Here is a 21953-nt window from a genome sequence, read left to right as displayed (position 1 = left end):
CAGCAGTGGGGGAAGGATGGGGTGTGGGGGGGGGAAGCCATCTGGACAGAGTGATGGGAGAAGCAGATGGCCGTGCTCAAGCAAGGAGTGGACAGAGCCACTGCCGACAGCAAGAAACAGCAGGAGGTGAGTGGGGCTTGCTGGTGCACCTTGTGAGTTGGGAGTGGGGTCGGAAAGCCGGGGCTCTAAACGGCCAGGGAGACGTGCCGGGGATGGGTCGGCAGGTCATTCTATTCACATTCAGTTTATAATGCCATTAGTTGCCAGAAAATCAGTGTTCAACCTGTAGTTGATCACAGGAACCGTTGGATCAATACATTCTCATTAAAATGGTTTGCTTACTTACAGATTCTTCACAGCAAGTGACTATTTGTCTCATTAACTTATTGTAAAGACAGCATAGAACCGGCTCATTGTGTGATACACCTTTATTCTGTTCCTCACTGCAGATAAAATACCATAAGATCCATTAACTTTAATCTACATTACCGATACAAATCTTCCTTGAAACATAATCCATTTGATTTTTAGCAAAATTAATTAAGGACTCTATCCAAAATTCAGTAGGGAAGATCATATAAACTTTATTCTATTGAGACATTAAATTTACTATTAGAGCTAAATTTACTACCAGAGCTAAAATCTATTTCAATTTCTTATGTCCATTTGATATCATATGGCTAGTACTGATGCCCTTAATAATTCCAATGTTCACTTATAGAACTTACACTGCTTACCTGCTTTGGAGTCGGAGTAGTGCAAGTGAATCAGTTGCAATATAGAGTGCCTTCAGTTCCTGAGAATAATAACAAGCAGCCAGATCCCCACTGATTTTGCTTGTAATAGGGTTCACAGTTACGAGACATATTTGATCTTCAATATCCCATACCTTAAATGCCAACATCAAATGAAATGATTTCTAAAGAAGCATTCAGCGAGATGATTAATAGAATAGATCAATGCACAGGGGAAAAATTAAGGTATTACAAAAATAGGAAATACTGGAAGAACTCGGCATATTAGGCAATAGTTGGAAGAGAAAGAGAACTGATCATTTATTTTCCTTGTTGCAATGCAAATAATATTACTGTACCTTGTGATTTAACCCACAAATTATGGCGAAAAGTTCCAAGGTGTAATAAGAAAAGGGAAGAAGTTTGCACTTTACAATGGACAATAACTGATCTGCATAGCTATTGCTTCAGTGAAAGCAAAAACTATATAGAATGTATCATTCAAAAGTATGATTTCTTTGACTCATTGACTCACTAGTCGCCAATTAATTTCATGTCTAACCAATAAATGTTTGTTTCCAGTTCTCTAATTGATGCTGTCTGATGTGAAGAATACATGTTTTAAATAAATCATGAAACTATTTTCAAGTATTATATTTGGCTATTTAAATTTGGCACTTAAAATAATGTCTTTAAAACACCATGAAATAGCCAAAATATTCAAAAGATTTTTAAAATCTGGTTACATCGACCAATTTAATTTATCCTACTGAAAGTTGAATATGTTTTACCTTGCCTTTGAAATAATGATCAAATAATCAGAGAGTTGGGACTGCTCTTTCTATTCCACATCATCAGAAATTATAGAAATGGGTTATTGGGCTGTACAATATTTGGACATTTTTTAAGACATCTGCTCATGATGATAAATCTGTCTTTAGTCTGGGATATAAAATGATTGATGTGTGAAGTAATTTCCCAATTTTTTTCATTAATTGACATAACTGAGTCATCATTCAGTCATAATTCCGCAGTGTCTAAAAAATTATAGTAAAATCTCAATTTCAGTAGACGACTGGAGACTAAATTTCAAAAAGTGTTTTGCTCCCACACAGAAAAACTATTTGAATTTTAATACTTATCTTAACACAATCTCCCAGAAGATCAATCCCATTTGTCCATTTCTCTTTCTGTCTCCATGTACCTCTGCAATTTGTTCTCTCTCACATGTGATCATCAGCTCCCCTTTGATGCTTTCTTGCCATTAACCCACACTAAAGGGTAATTTACTGTGCACAATTAATCTATCCAAAATATTATGTCATTAATATGTGGCGTGATTTTGAAAATTGCACAGAAGGGTTCTAACTTCATCCTCTTGGTGACAAACATGGTTCCTGTTTACTTCCCATATTTTCAGTTTCAGAATGGGCTGAATAAAATTATATTTATTTATTTATACTAAAGATAAAGAGAGTCATTTTTCAAACCTTAATTATCTTGTCCAATGCAATTGAAAATATTCTATGAGTTCCTTCATCAACATTGAGAAAGGTAATGGGCGAATTGTGTCCTTGTAGCATGCCAATTGGTCGTCTATAATAAAAGATCAAGATATTAACTCGAGGCAAGACTAATCTCACTTATGCACCTCAATATCTATCACAATGTAAACTTCCTTATAATGTTTTGTTATAAAGCGTCACAGAGGTTCCTTTGGCTGAGACACACGACCCCAGTTTCAAGAGAAGCCAACTAGTTGAACATTACCCCCACATCCATCTTGTTAAGACCCTTAAGAGTTTCAATTAGATCATATCTCAATCTTTCAAACACAAGAGAAGTCAAGCCAAATCTGCCTAACCTCTCCTCATAAAATAATCATGCCATTCCAGGAATTTATCTGAATCTTGACAGCATTCTCAGTCAAAGCAAGAATGCCCTAGGGAGACCATTATTTCATCTGTGTCTTACCATAGCTCTATATATTTATAGCAAGATGTCTCTACCCCTATACTCAAATCTTCTTTCAAAATACCATTTGACTTCCTAATTGCTTGCTGAATTTGTGAATTAACTTAGTGTTTAATGTCCAGGATCACCCCAGATTTCACACTGCCATTCAACTTTATATCACCAGGGACTTACATATATTTCATATCATAACCTCATCCAAATCCATGATAAAGTGTGTGAACAGCTCTGATCCCCGGCACCAAATATACTCCCGCTTCCCAAGTAGAAAATAACCTGTTTTTTCCTGCTCTGTTTTCTGTCCAATTCTCTAGCACACTACTCTAGTTACGATATGATAAGAAAATAACTGCAGATGCTGGTACAAATCGAAGGTATTTATTCACAAAATGCTGGAGTAACTCAGCAGGTCAGGCAGCATCTCAGGAGAGAAGGAATGGGTGACGTTTCGGGGCGAGACCCTTCTTCAGACTCTAGTTACGATGTGCTCAAATTTATTTAATAATCTCCAAAATAGTCCCATATCAAAGACCTCCTGGAAGAATAAATATACCAGATTTATTGGTTCCATTTTTTTTATTTGGCTAGTCACAATCACAGAATTCTCTAACAAATTTGTTTAACATTATTTCCCTTTCATAAATTCATGTTGATTTTGCCCAATGCTATTAGTATTCTCAAATGCCCTATTACCATTTCATTAACCTTAGATTACAACATTTTCTCTGCAACTTTTCTTTTCTTAAATATCAGATTACCTTTTGCTATCTCCTAATCCGAAAAACACTCCAGAATCTATGAAATTTATGAAGATGACAAACACATCATTTACTTTATGTAATAAAAATGTGTTTATCCTTACAGAAATTTGTGGTTCAGAGGCCCTACTTTAGAAGGTGGAATATGCAGCATATGTAGTGAATCATCTGCCTCACTAGTTACCACTTATGAAACATATTGCAACATATATACAAATTTCAACTTGAGGACTGTTGTGAGGTATAGAAAATCACAAGGAAATATAAGGACAGGCATTTCAACTGCCAATGATATTGCATGTCTCCACCATTTCCTTACCGGGGAAGAAGAGGGTTCCAGAGTCTAACAATTTTGTCTAGACCACCAGTAGCAACCAAATTCTTTTCTTTGCAAAAATCAAAGGTTTTTGCTCCTTTTGAAATAATAAATACTGTCTCATCACAGCTCAATCTCTTCTGCTGCACGGTCACTTTTGGCTGAGGTTGACCATTCCTATTACGAATGGTATCTTGGATTTCATTCATCTTCTGCTGAAAGTTCTTTGTGTTCCTGACACATCCTAGAGGTGTTTATTATAAAGCACAATGTTAAAAAGCATTTAGCTTATAAATTCTTGTTTTTGTAGTAGTCATTCAATAACTGTTGTTGAATATGTTTATCGTATTTTTTGTTAAATCTTGGGATATGGGGGTAAAAGGTCTCACCTTCTAGCTATGCTGTTGGACATTTCCAATCTGGGAAAAAAGTTCTGACTGTCTACCCAATCTATATGGCTTTCATAATTTTATATACTTCTTGCAAGTTTCCCCTCAACCTTCAATGTTTCAGAGAAAATAATCTGTTTATTGAAACTCTCCCTGTAGCTGAAACCTTCTAATCTAGGCAGCATTTTGGTAACACTCCTCTGCATCCTCTCCAAAGCCTCCAATAGACAATAGACAATAGACAATAGGTGCAGGAGGAGGCCATTCGGCCCTTCGAGCCAGCACCGCCATTCAATGTGATCATGGCTGATCATTCTCAATCAGTACCCCGTTCCTGCCTTCTCCCCATACCCCCTGACTCCGCTATCCTTAAGAGCTCTATCTAGCTCTCTCTTGAATGTATTCAGAGAATTGGCCTCCACTGCCCTCTGAGGCAGAGAATTCCACAGATTCACAACTCTCTGACTAAAAAAGTTTTTCCTCATCTCTGTTCTAAATGGCCTACCCCTTATTCTTAAACTGTGGCCCCTGGTTCTGGACTCCCCCAACATTGGGAACATGTTTCCTGCCTCTAACATGTCCAACCCCTTAATAATCTTATACGTTTCGATAAGATCCCCTCTCATCCTTCTAAATTCCAGTGTATACAAACCTAGTCGCTCCAGTCTTTCAACATATGACAGTCCCGCCATTCCGGGAATTAACCTAGTAAACCTATGCTGCACACCCTCAATAGCAAGAATATCCTTCCTCAAATTTGGAGACCAAAACTGCACACAGTACTCCAGGTGCGGTCTCACTAGGGCCCTGTACAACTGCAGAAGGACCTCTTTGCTCCTATACTCAACTCCTCTTGTTATGAAGGCCAACATTCCATTGGCTTTCTTCACTGCCTACTGTACCTGCATGCTTCCTTTCAGTGACTGATGCACTAAGACACCCAGATCACGTTGTACGTCCCCTTTTCCTAACTTGACACCATTCAAATAATAATCTGCCTTCCTATTCTTACCACCAAAGTGGATAACCTCACACTTATCTACATTAAACTGCATCTGCCATGCATCCGCCCACTCACACAACCTGTCCAAGTCACCCTGCAACCTCATAGCATCTTCCTCACAGTTCACACTGCCACCTAGCTTTGTATCATCGGCAAATTTGTCCCCACTCTTTGCTTCCTGTCTGTCAACCAACTTTCTATCCATGCCAGTACCCTCCCTCCAATACCATGTGCTCTAATTTTGCCCACCAATCTCCTATGTGGGACCTTGTCGAAGGCTTTCTGAAAGTCGAGGTACACCACATCCACCGGTTCTCCCCTGTCAATTTTCCTAGTTACATCCTCAAAAAATTCCAGTAGATTAGTCAAGCATGATTTCCCCTTCGTAAATCCATGCCGACTCGGAACGATCCTGTTACTGCGATCCAAATGCTCCGCAATTTCTCCACATCCTTCCTGTAATGGGGTGACCAGAGCTGTATGCAATGTTCCAAATGTGAACCAACCAAAGATTTATGGAGTCACATCATGTCTTCCTGACTCTTAATCTCAATGCCCCTAGCAATGAAGGCAAGCAAACCATATGCCTTCTTTACCACCCTATCTACTTGTGCTGCCACCTTTAGTGAGCTATGAACTTGGATCTTGATCGCTTTGCACAATGCTTTATAAGGGTTTTGCCATTAACTATATATTCTTACATTCAGAGAAAGTACAAACTCCATACAGACAGCACCCATAGTCAGGATCAAACCTGAGTCTCTGGCGCTGTAAGGTAGCAATTCTACTGTGTGCCATAGTGCCGACCTCTTCTCAAGCCTCTTAAAATCTTTGAGACCTTTTGAACCATAGTTTCATTTATTTTTCTATTATACTCTGGAATTTCCTTAACTGCACATCTCTATTTCAACCCCTTTAATAAGTTTCTTCTACCTATTTCCTTCACCAAAGTTTGATCATCTTTTTGATGTCTCTTTCTGTGAATCAGTCAAAACTATTTTTAATACAGTTATCTTTAAGACACTCTTAGCATTTTTACTCTCAAAGTATTTAATCATTGGAAGCTGTTACCTATAACTAATGCAGTTTCCTCCTCATTGCAACTTGATATAACTGCTTTAACAGAACGTATGTATTTAACCTGCAAAATAAATGTCAAGTATTAGATATTTTTCAAATTGATTTATAGTATTATTTTGCTGGAAAGATCCTGAATTACAATACCAATACAATATAACGCTTTACCTCAGTCACCCAATCATCATGAACTTTCCAACGTATACTGGTGATATGCCTGCTGTCTGTGAGTTTCTCAATAGTAACACTTGGAATTCCATCAACTGTTGGGCTCTTTGACCAATTCCTGTAAATTAAAGTACTTTTGTGAATTAGTATTAATTATATAATTTGTTGAAGCAATAAAGATGAGATATACAGTACCCTCCATAATGTTTGGGACAAAGACCCATCATTTATTTATTTGCCTCTGTACTCCACAAATTGAGATTTGTAATAGAAAAAAAATCACATGTGGTTAAAGTGCACATTGTCAAATTTTAATAAAGTTGATTTTTATACATTTTGGTTTCACAATGTAGAAATTACAGTAGTATTTATACATAGTCCTCCCCCCCCCCCCCTTTTCAGGGCACCATAATGTTTGGGACACAGCAATGTCATGCAAATGAAAGTAGTCATGTTTGTTGCATATCCTTTGCATGCAATGACTGCTTGAAGTCTGCGATTCATGGACATCACCAGTTGTTGGGTGCCTTCTCTGGTGATGTTCTGCCAGGCCTGCATTGCAGCCATCTTTAGCTTATGCTTGTTTTGGGGGCTAGTCCCCTTCAGTTTTCTCTTCAGCATATAAAAGGCATGCTCAATTGGGTTCAGATCAGGTGACTGACTTGGCCACTCAAGAATTGACCATTTATTAGCTTTGAAAAACTATTTTGTTGCTTTAGCAGTATGTTTGGGATCATTGTCTTGCTGTAGAATGAACCGCCAGCCAATGAGTTTTGAGGCATTTGTTTGAACTTGAGCAGATAGGATGTGTCTACACACATCATAATTCATTATGCTACTACCATCAGCAGTTGTATCATCAATGAAGATAAGTGAGCCAGTACCTTCAGCAGCCATACATGCCCAGGCCATAACAGCCCCACCACCTTGTTTCACAGATGAGGTGGTATGCTTTGGATCTTGGGCAGTTCCTGCTCTCCTCCGTACTTTGCTCTTGCCATCACTCTGATACAAGTTCATCTTCGTCTCATCTGTCCACAATACCTTTTTCCAGAACTGTGGTTGCTCTTTTAAGTACTTCTTGGCAAACTGTAATCTGGCCATCCTATTTTGGTGGCTAACTAGTGGTTTGCATCTTGTAGTGTAACCTCTGTATTTATGTTCATGAAGTCTTCCGCGGACAGTGGTCATTGAAAAATTCACACCTGACTCCTGAAGAGTGTTTATGATCTGTCGGACAGGTGTTTGGGGATTTTTCTTTATTATAGAGAGAATTCTTCTGTCATCAGCTGTGGAGGTCTTCCTTAGCCTGCCAGTCTCTTTGCGATTAGTAAGCTCATCAGTGCTCTCTTTCTTCTTAATGATGTTCCAAACAGTTGATTTTGGTAAGCCTAACGTTTGGCTGATGTCTCCAACAGTTTTATTCTTGTTTCTCAGTCTCATAATGGCTTCTTTGACTTTCATTGGCACAACTTTGGTCCTCATGCCGATAAACAGCAATAAAAGTTTCCAAAGGTGATGAAAAGACTGGAGGAAAGACTAGGTGCTGAGAGCTCTCTTATAACCGCATTAAGGAAGCATTTAAACACACGTGAGCAATTACAAACACCTGTGAAGCCATGTGTCCCAAACATTACGGTGCCCTGAAATGGGGGAACTATGTATAAACACAGCTGTAATTTCTACATGGTGAAACCTAAATGTATAAAAATACCCTTTAATAAAATCTGACAATGTGCACTTTAACCACATGTGATTTATTTCTATTACAAATCTCAAATTGTGGAGTACAGAGGCAAATAAATAAATGATGGGTCTTTGTCCGAAACATTATGGAGGGCACTGTACTTGCAAAAAAAGGGCATGAGTTGAAATATGTGTTTTTCCAGTTCATGATTTATTGCTCAAAAACAACAGCCTTAAAGCATTTTAATTGGCTCATTTTGAATATTTTATTTGATTGAAGTTCATCACTTTGGACATCTCTAATTTTCTATGGTTAAAGGATTTTTGATTTGATGCTTCTGTGTAAATATAATGTTTCCACTTCCCCTAGTTCACTTTTATCACTTCATTTTAAATGAAACCAAGGAGTCCTGACAATACAAAGAAACCTGATGTGATAAGACAAGAAATACAACATTTAAGGAATTGGGACAAAAGTGCACAAGGACATAATGCTTTAATATATTAGTCCTGTCCATAGTAAATCAAATAATTAAATTTATAAGAACAAGATAATTAAATCTTTAAATAATTTCAGCTGAAGGACCAGCAAAACCAAGCGAAGTGGCATAAATAACTGCCTGCATCATTATCATATCTTATGTCAAAGGTACAGCAGCATATTTGGAGAATTAATTTCTGGGCAATGAGTTACTTTGCTGCTAATATGTTCATTGTGCATTGAATCTTTAGTGATGATTTGTCAACAACATTGCCGGCAGATCAATTTCATGAAGTCTGAGGACAAATCTTTGAGAAGGTTCAAATCTCATTGGAGGCTTGATACTTTGTGCCTAAATTTCTAACTCAGTAATTGTGAAGTGGCAGAAATTGATTGTTATATATTAATTATGAATGATATATAAACTAAGATTAAATTCTCACCTGCAGGATTACAGATAAACTGTATTTATTTCACCTACCTCAGGCATTCCCTCATCAATGACACCAGGAAGATGTTGACACATCCCTGTGAGAAATAGAACTTTGTTTTTATTTATTTTCTGTTCTACCACCCAAACTCACTATATATCCCAATTAATCTATTCCCTAGGAGCTATTTTGCAACAGCTTCCATAACAACCAAAAGGTTAATTTAACAAAATTAATTTTCTTAATTACCGAACAAAATCTTGATTTAAATTGAAAAAATTACAGGAGTCCCTATGCTCAGTTTAGGATAACTAGTTTTAAGAATTTTTTAATGTTGTCTGCAGTTTCAATTAAAAAAATGCTTCAAGTCAAACATGGGCAAGAAAACCTGCTGGATGTCACCCGTTATATTTCCCTCGTCTGGTGAATTAATAGTCATGCATTGAGGAAAGCAAAGGCACAGGATATAATGTTGGTGGGGATTTCAATAGACTGTATTAAGTATGGTTTTATAATACCACTACTGATTGAACAGGTCGAGTCCTGAAGTAAGTTGAGTTGAGAGAACCAACACATGGGAAAAATTCATGTGTCACGTGTTGTTGCCATCGTGGAAAACAAGCTAGATTAAGATCAGGGCTCAAAAATTCTATCCAGTGCTGTGGGCTTTTAGCAGTAGTAAAAATAAATCCTAATCATAATTTATAACTTTCTGGCTCATCATTTTTCCCATTTCATCAACATCATTATATCACATGACCAACTCTTATCAAATGAAATTAGAAGAGACCACAACAGGTTGTGCATTAGATAAATCTAAAATTGAGGTGTCAACTTGGCGAAACTCTAAAACAGGACTACACACAAACTAAACAGACCCAATCAAAGGCTGGCAGTTCTGCCACGGCTAGTTGTGCATAGATGCCACCTTTTTCAACTAGAATCGGAGCAAATTATCCTTTTTGAAGTGTTCCTGGTATAGCCGTTATAACAGATGCCTTAATGATGAGAAGAAATGGCTCATCTGTATTGCTGAAAGTCTGTCAATCACTGCAACTCCAAGGTCCATGATAAAGAAAGCAAATAGAAATGAAACTTGTCCTTCTAGAGACCTGAGATTTGCAGATAATGTATATAGTGCATGTCAGTCACTAACAAATTTTGCAATGAAGTTTGAAAGTGGCACTGGGCCATTATTTGCATATGTATATCCAATTTCATTCAAAGATCTGTTGAAAACTTTCTCATAATCACTACATCTGCATCTTGGCCTTTTAGGTACTCATTTTATGATGGCAACATCTGCTAGTGCCTACAACTTTCTGATCATTCTGATTTGTTTATGTTTGTAAACGTCTTTCACAAAATATTAGAAACCACCAGTTCTTCAGAGGACCAGGTTCAGATCATGGACCTAATGGAAATGCAAATTATTTCAGCATCTGGAAACAAGAAGTCTTAATTCTGAACCCAAGGCAGATCAAGACATTTTAATCAACTGAACTGACCTGACCCATAACAGTAAATTGTGAAAGGACATTAACCTAAAATATTAATTTTATTTTTCTTACAGACATTACCTGCATTCCCACTATTTCTGTTCATTTCAACATGTTTTTGTTTATTTAGATTTCTTTAGTACTTTGCTTTTGGACTATGGCAATAAATGATGGATTGAAACATTTACTATTGTTCAAAACATACCTGTTCATCACCGTATAGAATTATGCACTCATCCTCTCCTGTGGGACTGGAGAGAAACGAGATTTAAAGATCCTGGTAATCAAATGTGAAGCACAGTACACTAATGTAGCAAACCTTAAATATTATATTTTTTATTGTTCCCATCTGGCTCCATTCCTAAAGATCCAGTCATAGCCAGGAAATCATCTGCTATATCTTCTCTCACCACTCCTGCAGTTTTATCTCCAGAAATCCTCTATCTATGGTCCATTTATATGCTGCCACTCATCAGTATCTGCAAACAAAATATCAGGTTCCACTCGTGCACTGATGCACTGTTCTACCACACTTCCGCTGTATCTGTTTTGCTAATCTGCCTGACTAACTTCCAGTCTTAAAAAAGCAGAAATCTCAACCTAAATATTGAGAACACCACTGAGCTGGTTTGGTTCTCAAAGCATTGACTTTAGAATTAGTGTACATAAAGGTGTACAAAAGCAGTGAAATAAAAACAGAAATGCTAGAAACACTCAGCAGATCAAAAGCATCTGTGGAAAGAGAAAGAGTTGCCATTTAAGATTGAAGATTCTCTGTCAAAATCAACTTGAAAATTTAACTTTATTTCTCTTTCCATAGATGTTGCCTAATTTGATAGGCTATCTGCAATTTTCTGTTTTTTATTATTTTTATACACAAAGAGATGCTGTGTACAAATCTTCCAACATGACAAGATAGCAAAACATTTAATAAAGAATATAAAATTTGGGGGTTTATAATAAACCTACAGGCATTTGCACGCTGTTGTGATTATGTTCAATGTATATTGAACAGCAGTTCAATCCAGATGAACTATCATCCCAAATTTTGGCCTCCACACTTTAGAAAAGATGACAAGGTTTTGAAAAATGTGCAAAATGGTTTCAAGGCTGAGGTGTTACAGTACCATGGATAAATGGAGAGATTGGTGTTTGTAATCACCCATCTCCATCCATGTCTCAAAACTGTCAATGTCAAGAATGGATCAGCCATGATCATCTTGAATGACAGAACAGGCTTCAGGAGATGATTGGTGTACTCCTGCTTCTTATGTTCCTCTACTGAAGCCGTTTCCATGTCTGTTACCTCTAGATGTCCAATGCTCTTCTAGCTACTTTCCCAATGTCCACTCTCCCAAACTTAAATATTCATTAAAGCCCTTTTTTACTTCAACATCGGTTATTGTCCTTATTTTGTTTGATATTATTCCACTTATACATTTTAGCATTATATAAGTTGTTGTTTTTCTGCATTTGTAATTGATGACGTAGCTATGAATGGCAACTTATTGCACTTGCACTGCTGATGAGAAGGCTACTCAAAATACCAAAGTCTCTGCAGCGATGGTGGTACAACACAGCAAATGGGATTTTGCCTTAAAAGAATGAGATATTGACAAGGATTTCAAAAATGCTTAAGTGTAAAACACATCTATAATATTAACTATTTCTTCATTGCCTTAATCAGAGTCATTTTTTATTCTCTTCTTAATTTTAGATAAATCAATATCTGCTGGTAATTTATGGTTCAGCATATCATACATATAATTGAATGGATAGAAAACTATGATGGCGGTCTCCATCTGGAATGCACTATCTGAGAGAATGGTTGAAGCTGGTTCACTGACAGCATTTAAGTGTACAGATGAACACTTAAATAGCTTAGGTATAGAGAGCTCTGGACCATGTCCTGGGCGATGGGGTTAATACGGAAGGGGGTCTACTTGTCGGCATGGATTAGTTGGGTCAATTGGCTATATGATTCTATGATTGATTCTCTTAACTCATTCACAAACCCCTGTCTCAAGACGATGGCATTTTTAGATTGCAGTTAACTATTATGAGAAAGTAATAAATGAAGACATTATTTGACATCAAAAGAAAGTAAGAAAAAAATGAAAGGGGATATCGCTCAAAGTTGTTGCCTGGATGTTATCACCTCATCACCTGGATGTTATGACCCATCACCTGGATGTTAACTTTAGTTGGCCATCAGATAGCCCAAAATTAATGTTATTTTAAATTAAGTTAAAATCAAAGGGCAGCTTTTCAGGCCAATATTAACATTGTTCAGGTTAGTTTTACATAGGGTAGAACTTACTCTACTCAACTACAGAAAAGCACACCCTTTTGCAACGATTGATTTTATTTTCCAGTTTCTATTTAAGTCTGCATGATTGTGTTGAAAACCCCAAAGGAGATTTCCCTCATCAATTGGGGCTAGTTTAAAACAGAAGGAACAAGTTAAATGCAAGAAATAAGAAACTGCAGATGCTGATTTACACAAAGGGACACAAAATGTTGGAGTAACACAGTGGGTCAAACATCTCTGGAGAATATTGATGGGTGACATTTGTGGTCGGGACCCTTCTTCAGACTGATTGTAGGGGAGAGGGGAAGAAAGCTGGAAAAGAGGAGTGACAGGCCAATGCATGGCGAGTAATAGGTGGGGGGTGAGTTTGATAAACAAATGGTTGGATCAAAGCCTGGAGATTAAAGTTTAAGGTGTGATACAGACTGATTGAAGAGTTGCAAATTGTGACGGTAGAGGAGGGTGGAGGGGGGAGGGTGGAGAATTACGTGTGGGTCCATGTGAGGCATAGGGGAGGAGGGGCATGAAGAGAAAAGGATAGGAAGAGAAAGGGATGGGTGTGGGGGAGAAAGGGAAGGGAGGGGGGTTTATTAGAGGTTACCTAAAATTGGAGAATTCAATATTCTTACAGTTGGGTTGCAAGATACTCAAGCTAACATGCTAATTTACCGGAAAATATCCTTATTTCTTTATTAATTTTTGCATTTATGTATAACTTGTAGTTTTATTTTGGAGTATAGCCTTTGTTTGTGTGCAAGCTTTCCCATAGAATGATGGCTTGCATCTCAATGGTCAACTCCACATGGAATATCATCTAATGCCCGTCTCTGGCATGGCAGTATATCTTGCAGTTGCAGCAGATGAAAGCAGTGCTCTTTGTGTGGAAATATGAATTCCACAGCTAACATTCTAGGATTTAGCAAGTGTAGCCAGCACATGGAATCTAGCTTATATACAGAAATTGACATATCCTTGACTGCGATTATTTTATGAGCAATAACCTTACCTGTAGTCTAGACGAAGAGGCATAGAATCAAGGCCAATTATTTGACAATAGGGTTCAAAATTGGAAAGTTCATAGATGCGGATTTCCCGATCACTGGACACAGAATATAATGATTTATTAATATATATTCAGTGACAACATAATATGCTTCAAAATTTCAATATTTTCTAGAATAACCAAAATGTCTTAAAATGATTGTGATACTATCTCTATATTATTGGCTCTTTAGTATGTTCAACCTAAATTAATAGATATAAAGTAAAACTGCATTAACCATCTATCCAACTTTTGAACCTCTTCCAACCTCATCCACTGTATCCATTGTTCAAGGTGTGAACTCATATACATCGGCAAGACCAAAGATAGACTGGGCGATCATTTCACTGAACACCTTTGCTCAGGGCCTGGGCCTACCTGATCTCCCAGGTGCCAAACACTTTAATTCCTCTTCCCTTTCTCACACTGTCCTTTCTGTCCTGGGCCTCCCCCATTGGCAGAGTGAGGCCAAACACAAATTGGAGGAACAGCACCTCATATTTCACTTGTGCAACTTACAACCCAACAATATGAAATTGATTTCTCTAACTTCAAGTAACCCTTGCATCCCCCCTCTCTGTCCCTCCTCCACTCGTCATTGTGCTAGTTTCAAAGTCATCTTGTTGTGTCTCGTTGTCTGTAACTCATTTTCACCTAGCCTACAGCTAACAATGGCCTGTTTCCTTTATTTTCATTACTTTTATGTATATCTTTCATTCATTTGTTTTATATCTCTATATTACCATCTATATCTCCTGTTTCCCTTTCCCCTGACTCTCAGTCTGAAGAAGGGTCTCGACCCAAAATGTTACCTATTCCTTTTCTCCAGAGACGCTGTCTGACCCGCTGAGTTATTCCAGCTTCTTATGTGTATACTATAATTCCAATGGTTGCCATCTGGCTCACCAGGTGTTGATCTCACTGGGATTTCAGTTCCCATGCTTATATTTACTGGGTTCAAGTTCCTGTGATCATCAGAGCCCTGGTTCCTGCATCCTCTTCCACTCAGTCATTCTGTTCACCACACTCCCGTGAAAAGTACCAGGTGCACTTGAAAATGTATTATTCTACTGAGTAGCATCATCAAACAAAGTGAAATAGAAGCATATTGAAGTATTAATAGAATCACACGCTATCATCAAGAATATCTGATAATCTGGCACTACCAAAATCTTCAGCAGGCCAAATGTTTTCCTGTATGTGAATATATCATAGAGCCAAAGCTCTATTTAAGGTGATATTTTCAAATGTTTTCATGAAATTTCTTCCTGCTACAGAATCTAACCGGCAATGAACACAAACAAAATGCCTAGTAATAAAACTACACACACAAGGAGTAAATTTGCAAAACTTGTTTCCATCCATACTGGATGGGATTATGAGTAAGGGAAACAAATGTTAATTCTATGCAATCAAATCTGTTGTTGTTCTCTAATCTATGAGGTTCAGGAGGGCAAAGGATGTAAATTATTTTCCTTTCACTGAGAGCATCAAAAAGATTTAATGCAAAGATGTTGGATATATCAATAAACTGGCAGGAATTCATAAAATTGTACATAGAAACATAGAATATAGGTGCAGGAGACCATTCAGCCCTTTGAGCCAGCACCGCCATTCATTGTGAACATGGCTGATCATCCACATTCAGTAACCTGTGCCCAACTTCTCCCCATATCCCTTGATTCTGCTAGCCCCTAGAGCTCTATCTAACTCTCTCTTAAATTCATCCAGTGATTTGGCCTCCACTGCCCTCTGTGGCAGAGAATTCCACAAATTCACAACTCTCTGGGTGAAAAAGTTCCTTCTCACCTCAGTTTTAAATGGCCTCCCCTTTATTCTAAGATTGTGGCCCCTCGTTCTGGATTCGCCCAACATTGGGCACATTTTTCCTGCATCTAGCTTGTCCAGTCCTTTTATAATTGTATATGTCTCTATAAGATCCCCTATCATCCTTCTAAACTCCAGTGAATACAAGCCTGGTCTTTTCAATCTTTCCTCATATGACAGTCCCGCCATATCAGGGATCAATCTCGCAAACCTACACTGCTCTGCCTCAATTACAAGGATGTCCCTCCTCAAATTAGGAGACCAAAACCATACACAGTACTCCAGATGTGGTCTTACCAGGGCCCTATACAACTGCAGAAGAATCTCTTTACTCCGTTACTGAAATCCTCTCATTATGAAGGCCAAAATGCCATTAGCTTTCTTCACTGCCTGCTGTACCTGCACGCCAACTTTCAGTGACTGGTGTACAAGGACACCCAGGTCTCGCTGCATTTCCCCCTTACCTAACCTGACATCATGAGATAATAATCTGCCTCCTTATTTTTGCCGCCAAAGTGGATAACCTCACATTTATCTATATTATACTGCATCTGCCATGCATCTGCCCACTCACTCAACCTGTCCAGGTCACCCTGCAACCTCCTAACATCCTCTTCGCAGTTCACACTGCCACCCAGCTTTGTGTCATCCGCAAACTTGCTAGTGTTACTTCTAATTCCTTCATTCAAATTATTAATATATATGTACGTTTTGTGTTGTAGTTTCGTATTTCAATGCAGCTATCTTTTACTTGTGAGGTGTGTATAGCTAGACCTAGTTGTATGTTTCTCCTTTTTGGCACCTCATTTGCAGCCTCACTAAAACATGCATCTCTTGGAGCTAGGAGGCCGTACCGAGCTAAACGGGTACAATGGCATTCCAGCTCAACATTCTACATCAATATCAGGACATATCAATAGTCCATAAAAGACTAAACTTCCACATTTCTCTATCCCCATCCTAAATAGTACCAAGAAAGGGTGAAAACATTATTATAGCTTCCTAATGAGTTCTCATGAACAGATACCACATTTTCAAATCAATATGAGCAAGTATCAAACCAGGAGTATGATGTCAACACAAGGATACTTTTAAAATCTTGTTATATTGTAAATAAAAATTAAATGTTTATACCATGTTCCAATCATCAATTTGTTGTATTGATTAATTAGAATGAAGTCAGTGATCCATTTGAACTTTCTGTTTTCTTCCTGTAACTAAAAATAAATTACAGTTCATAATTAGAAAATGTGCCTATTTCCCTTGACGTTCATTTACTACATCAGATACATTTCCATTTGAATTAATTTGTTTATTACTTTGATTGGCTGGTTTACAAAAAAGTACCTGAGAAGAACACAAAATAACGAGAGACAAAATTATTCTTGTTCCCCTAGTTTCCTTGCTTTCAGACTCTACCTGAATTTGATTAACATCTTAAGGGAAAATCTGATAGATATCTGTGGTAATTGGCAAATTGATGATTGGTCAAGTTTACAAGCCCAAAGCTGTCTATCATTTAAATTAATTATCATGTGTAAAGTGTGTTTTTGTTGTAATTTTGCAACAATAAATGGAATAACAGTATGCGAAAGGGAGGTTTCCAGTATTTGCTCCAAATCAACATAATTTAAATAATTAATCTGCTAAAATAGCAGGATGGTGTAACAGATGCACAAACATTATTAATCATTGTATGTATGCTGTTTGAAGGGAAACTGATAAAATACATCCGACATGAAGTAGGAAAGTATGAAACAATAGCAAGACCAGAAAACAATTTTAACAAAAAGAAAAAGTTACAAATGAAAAAGTACACGACATTTAAAAAAAAAATGTTTTCTCACATTACCTCAATCACAAAAGCTCCCTTGCCCATCCTCAATCACAAAAGCTCCCTTACCCTGCCATCTCCTCCATAGCACCCCTCTGCCCTGGAAAAGAGATGTAATGTTTCTCTAGTACTACTCACAAAGAGAGATCTACTTTTCTTAAGCTTCAGCGCTGATGACCAGAAGGAAATCAGTCCATCCTGTCCCATAAGCACAAAGCTATTTACTACAGTGGGTAAAATGCGAAGGATTGATTCTCGGTGAGGAATCTCTTTGATGATTGCTGGAAGTTGAAACATAGCATCTTTGGATTGTTTTCTGGGTTTTTCCTTCTTTGAAATCTCCAGCTGCAAGATTTTATTGTATTCATCCTGCACAGAACATAAAAACATTTAAAAAAAACAATGTGATACTAGCGTGTGAACCAAAGTATCTGATGTTGTTTAATTTGGCCTACCACAGTTAACGTGGTCAGAATGATGATTGAATACTGGTTCAGTGTCCTGTCTAATCTATACTCCCTTTAACCCTCATCAATTTTTAATAAATGTATCTGGATGTTAGTCTATTTGGTCCATATATTTTTGATTTATGTCTCAAAATGAATGCTGACAAAACAGGGTTTATGAGTTATCAATGTATAAACAGAGTTTATCAATAACCAAACTGCCCCATTGTATATGAAAATGTGAGAATATGTGAACCAATGTAAAGTACTTATATAGAACTCTCACATTTAAATCAGAAAATGATAGAATAAAGTCCCATTCCAAATCAGATGGATCCAAAACAAAAAGGCAATTTCTTTGTACAACCTTCACCCATTGATCTACACCATCAAAATAATTATCTGATTAGCTCGCTGCACAAATTAACCTCTGCAATTTCTTTAGTAAAAGCACTTTAAGAAGCCTTGATGGTATAAATGTGGTTGTCCTATATTAGAATTTGTTTTTTTCTTTAAGCCATATTTTGTTTATTGAATTATGCTCAAACATATGGTTCATATGTATAGCTGGCCCTTGGAAACCCTTAATAAAGTTTTCCAAAGCTAATATATTCCCTTGCAAATGATCAACCACCCAGGTCAGCATTGCATACAAGATTATATAAAAAGGTAAATGTATGAACCTGTAGATTTCTTGCAAATGCAAGACTGGTATTATGTTGCTGTTTCTGGTCCTTCCACACAAACAATTAAAGTATAATGTATCCTTTCTTTAAAGCACTATCTTGGATGCAGGATCCTTTCTTGTCACTTTGGAGTTGAAAGAGTTGGTTGGCCACATTGATAATAGCCAGAATAAGACAGCATTTCAGAGAATCCTGTAATATTTGTACTTCATAAACTAAAATAGATATTGCAACCATGTCACAAATCAAATGATCTCAGCAGAGGAGTAATCTTATATCTTGTGACTGAAATCAAAGTATTCTCAATTTTGTAGGAAATCCTGAATTTGGGTGGTTCTGGAAATTCTGCTGTTGTGAAAGAACTGTACGTTCCTTGACGGTGGCATCACAGGTAGATGGAGAGGTCAAAGGCTTTTGGCACACTGGCCTTCATTAGTCAGAGTATTGAGTATAAAAGTTGGGAGATCATGTTGCAGTTGTATAAGACGTTGTTGAGGATGCATTTAGAGTATTGTGTTCAGTTCTGGGTACCATGTTATAGGAAAGATGTTGTCAAGTTGAAAAGGGTGCAAAGAAAATTTATTCTTGCCCAGAGTAGGGGAACTAAGAACCAGAGGGCATAGGTTTAAGGTGAAGGGGGAAAGATTTTATAGGAATCTGAGGGGTAACATTTTCACACAAAGGGTGGTGGGTGAATGGAACGAGCTGCCAGAGGAGGTAGTTGCCACATGACTATTCAAGTCAAGTCAAGTCAAGTCAAGTCAAGTCAATTTTATTTGTATAGCACATTTAAAAACAACCCACGTTGACCAAAGTGCTGTACATCTGATTAGGTACTAAGGAAAAAAATGAAATATACAGTAGCACGCAAACAGTTCACAGCGCCTCCTCAATGAGCCTCAAACGCTAGGGAGTAGAAATAGGTTTTGAGCCTGGACTTAAAGGAGTCGATGGAGGGGGCAGTTCTGATGGGGAGAGGGATGCTGTCACCTTTAAGAAGCAATTAGACACTACATGGATAGGGCAGGTGTAAGGGATATGGGATAAACGTAAGCAAGTGAGACAAAGGGCCTGTTTCCACGCTGTATGACTCTATGACTCTATTAGTGATGTTCTTTCTACACATTTGTGTAGAACTGATGTTCTTTCTACACATTTGTGGCAGCAGGTTAAGTTATATAGAATCTAAATGCTATCATTTGTATAGCTAGAGGTTTGCCCTTGCTGGTCCTGTTCTCAGTTTTGTCAGGTAAGAATCCCTAGGTCTGCTGGTGTCATACTAGTGTGTGCTACCTTTGACCTCTATTTCACTGCTTGTATCACCACAAGTAAAGAAATATTATGCTGGATTTTTCCAGGAGCATAACATCTGCTTGTGCTCCTATATGCGGTTGTTCAAATTACTTTTCCTCACTGTGCTGCTGAAAGATTAAATTGATAATGATAAGTAGTGGGGAACAGAGCATCCAGGACTTCCACAAATAGGGAAAATAACTGTATACCTACCTATCCAACCAGACAGAGGAATTATGAAGTGAACAGTGGAAGGACTAAAGAAGAAATGTAAATTTAGGTTTGGTAGTTCAGTGCAAAATTCTGTGCAGAACAATTGCTTTTTATTCTCCCTTAATCTAAAGGATAAATTAATAAAAAAGTGAATTTGCCATTTTAAAACTTTAACACAGAAGGAAATGAGATATACCGCATGTCATATCTCATTATCAATGCTGAAGATTCAGTGACCTATAATTAAATGATCATGTCATTAAATGTGTACTTATGCTTGAAATGTTTAAGTCGTCCTTGGTGAGCTTAGTTTGTATCTGCCATACAAATATAACAATCAGAAAAGGTCAATGATAAGACAGCATTTTGGAGACAGAAGAGATTGCAGATGCTGGAATTTTAAGCAAAATATTATATGGTACGTATTGTGTACGGTACTCTTTGTCTACAAAAAAGTGCAGCACAGAAACAGACCGATCATCTAAGGTTCCCAGGAGTCACAAGTGAAAATGTAGTTCCAAAAGCTGAAAGGAAAATTAGTTGTTCTTTACAACTGAAATGAGACACCAGTTTTCCGATAAAACCAACATGAGCCTTGGAAATATGACTGGAAATCCCCCAGACTTCCACAACTCCTCAAGAACGGTGGCCAGTAATGTCATCATAAAGCTTTCTGGAAACTTAGCACACAGTGTCTGGGAAGACTGTTAAAATAAGGATGTTGCCAGAACTTATAGGGAGATGTTGGCCAAGCTAAGGCTTTATTCCTTGGTGCAGGAGGATAAGGGGTGATCTTATAGAGGTGTACAAGACAGTGAGGGAAATAGTTTAAGTAAATGCACAGTGTTTTACCCAGAGTAGGGGAATCAAGAAATCTGGGATATAGGTTTAAGTCAAGTCAAGTCAATTTTATTTGTATAGCACATTTAAAAACAACCCACGTTGACCAAAGTGCTGTACATCAGTGCAGGTACTAAAAAAGAACATACAATGGCACCCAAACATAACACATACATAAACAGTTCACAGAGCCCTCTCAGAGGGCCTCAAACGCTAGGGAGTAGAAATAGGTTTTGAGCCTGGACTTAAAGGAGTTGATGGAGGGGGCAGTTCTGATGGGGAGAGGGATGCTGTTTCACAGTTTAGGTGCTGCAACCGCAAAAGCACAGTCACCCCTGAGCTTAAGCCTAGACCGCGGGACAGTCAGTAACCCCAAGTCGGGTGACCTGAGGGACCTGGAGATAGAGTGGGGTTAGAAGATTTTTGATATGGGGGGGGGGGGGCAAGCCCATTTAGGAGCCAGTGGAGAGAGGCCAGAATCGGGGTGATGTGGTCCCTTTTACGGGTACCCATCAGGAGTCTTGCTGCGGCGTTTTGGACCAATTGCAGGCGGGATAGGGATGATTGGCTGATCCCAGTGTATAGGTAGTTGCAGTAGTCTAGGCGGGAGGAAATGAATGCGTGGATGATTTTTTCAAGGTCGTCAAATTGGCGGAATGGTTTGATTTTAGCTATGGTACGAAGCTGGCTTTTACCACAGCATTGACTTGCTTGTCAAACTTTAATGCAGAATCAAATATCACGTCAAGGTTTTTGACATGCGGTTTGACTAGGGAGGATAGGCTTCGTTATAGGCCTGTTATCGTTTTGATGGAGTCGGGGGGAGGGGCAAATAGGATGACCTCAGACTTGCTCTCGTTTACTTGAAGGAAGTTCTGTGCCATCCAACATTTTATGTCCTCAAGGCAGTGCATGAGGCTGATTAAATTTGACCGGTTGTTGGGT

The 21953-nt window shown here is 38.0% G+C and overlaps 1 protein-coding gene across 1 annotated transcript in view; it reads right to left on the bottom strand.

Moving 5' to 3' along the window:
• Positions 1 to 21953, bottom strand: part of LOC144592845 (cilia- and flagella-associated protein 337-like) — an 80803-nt gene that overhangs the window by 31680 nt on the left and 27170 nt on the right. Inside the window, exons 3-12 of the mRNA XM_078398035.1 lie at positions 16831 to 16913; positions 13834 to 13926; positions 10722 to 10767; positions 9068 to 9114; positions 6420 to 6537; positions 6246 to 6315; positions 3786 to 4026; positions 2225 to 2330; positions 738 to 889; positions 347 to 443 (exon numbers count right to left, since the gene is read on the bottom strand). Coding sequence (XP_078254161.1) covers positions 347 to 443; positions 738 to 889; positions 2225 to 2330; positions 3786 to 4026; positions 6246 to 6315; positions 6420 to 6537; positions 9068 to 9114; positions 10722 to 10767; positions 13834 to 13926; positions 16831 to 16913 — 1053 coding nt within the window. The remainder of the gene's footprint in view (positions 1 to 346; positions 444 to 737; positions 890 to 2224; positions 2331 to 3785; positions 4027 to 6245; positions 6316 to 6419; positions 6538 to 9067; positions 9115 to 10721; positions 10768 to 13833; positions 13927 to 16830; positions 16914 to 21953) is intronic.

The sequence above is a fragment of the Rhinoraja longicauda genome, chromosome 1 (genome assembly GCF_053455715.1).
Source record: "Rhinoraja longicauda isolate Sanriku21f chromosome 1, sRhiLon1.1, whole genome shotgun sequence".
Classification (NCBI taxonomy): Eukaryota; Metazoa; Chordata; class Chondrichthyes; order Rajiformes; family Arhynchobatidae; genus Rhinoraja; species Rhinoraja longicauda.
The sequence above is the reverse complement of the archived record's forward strand: the minus strand, read 5'-3'. Positions and strand labels throughout refer to the sequence as shown.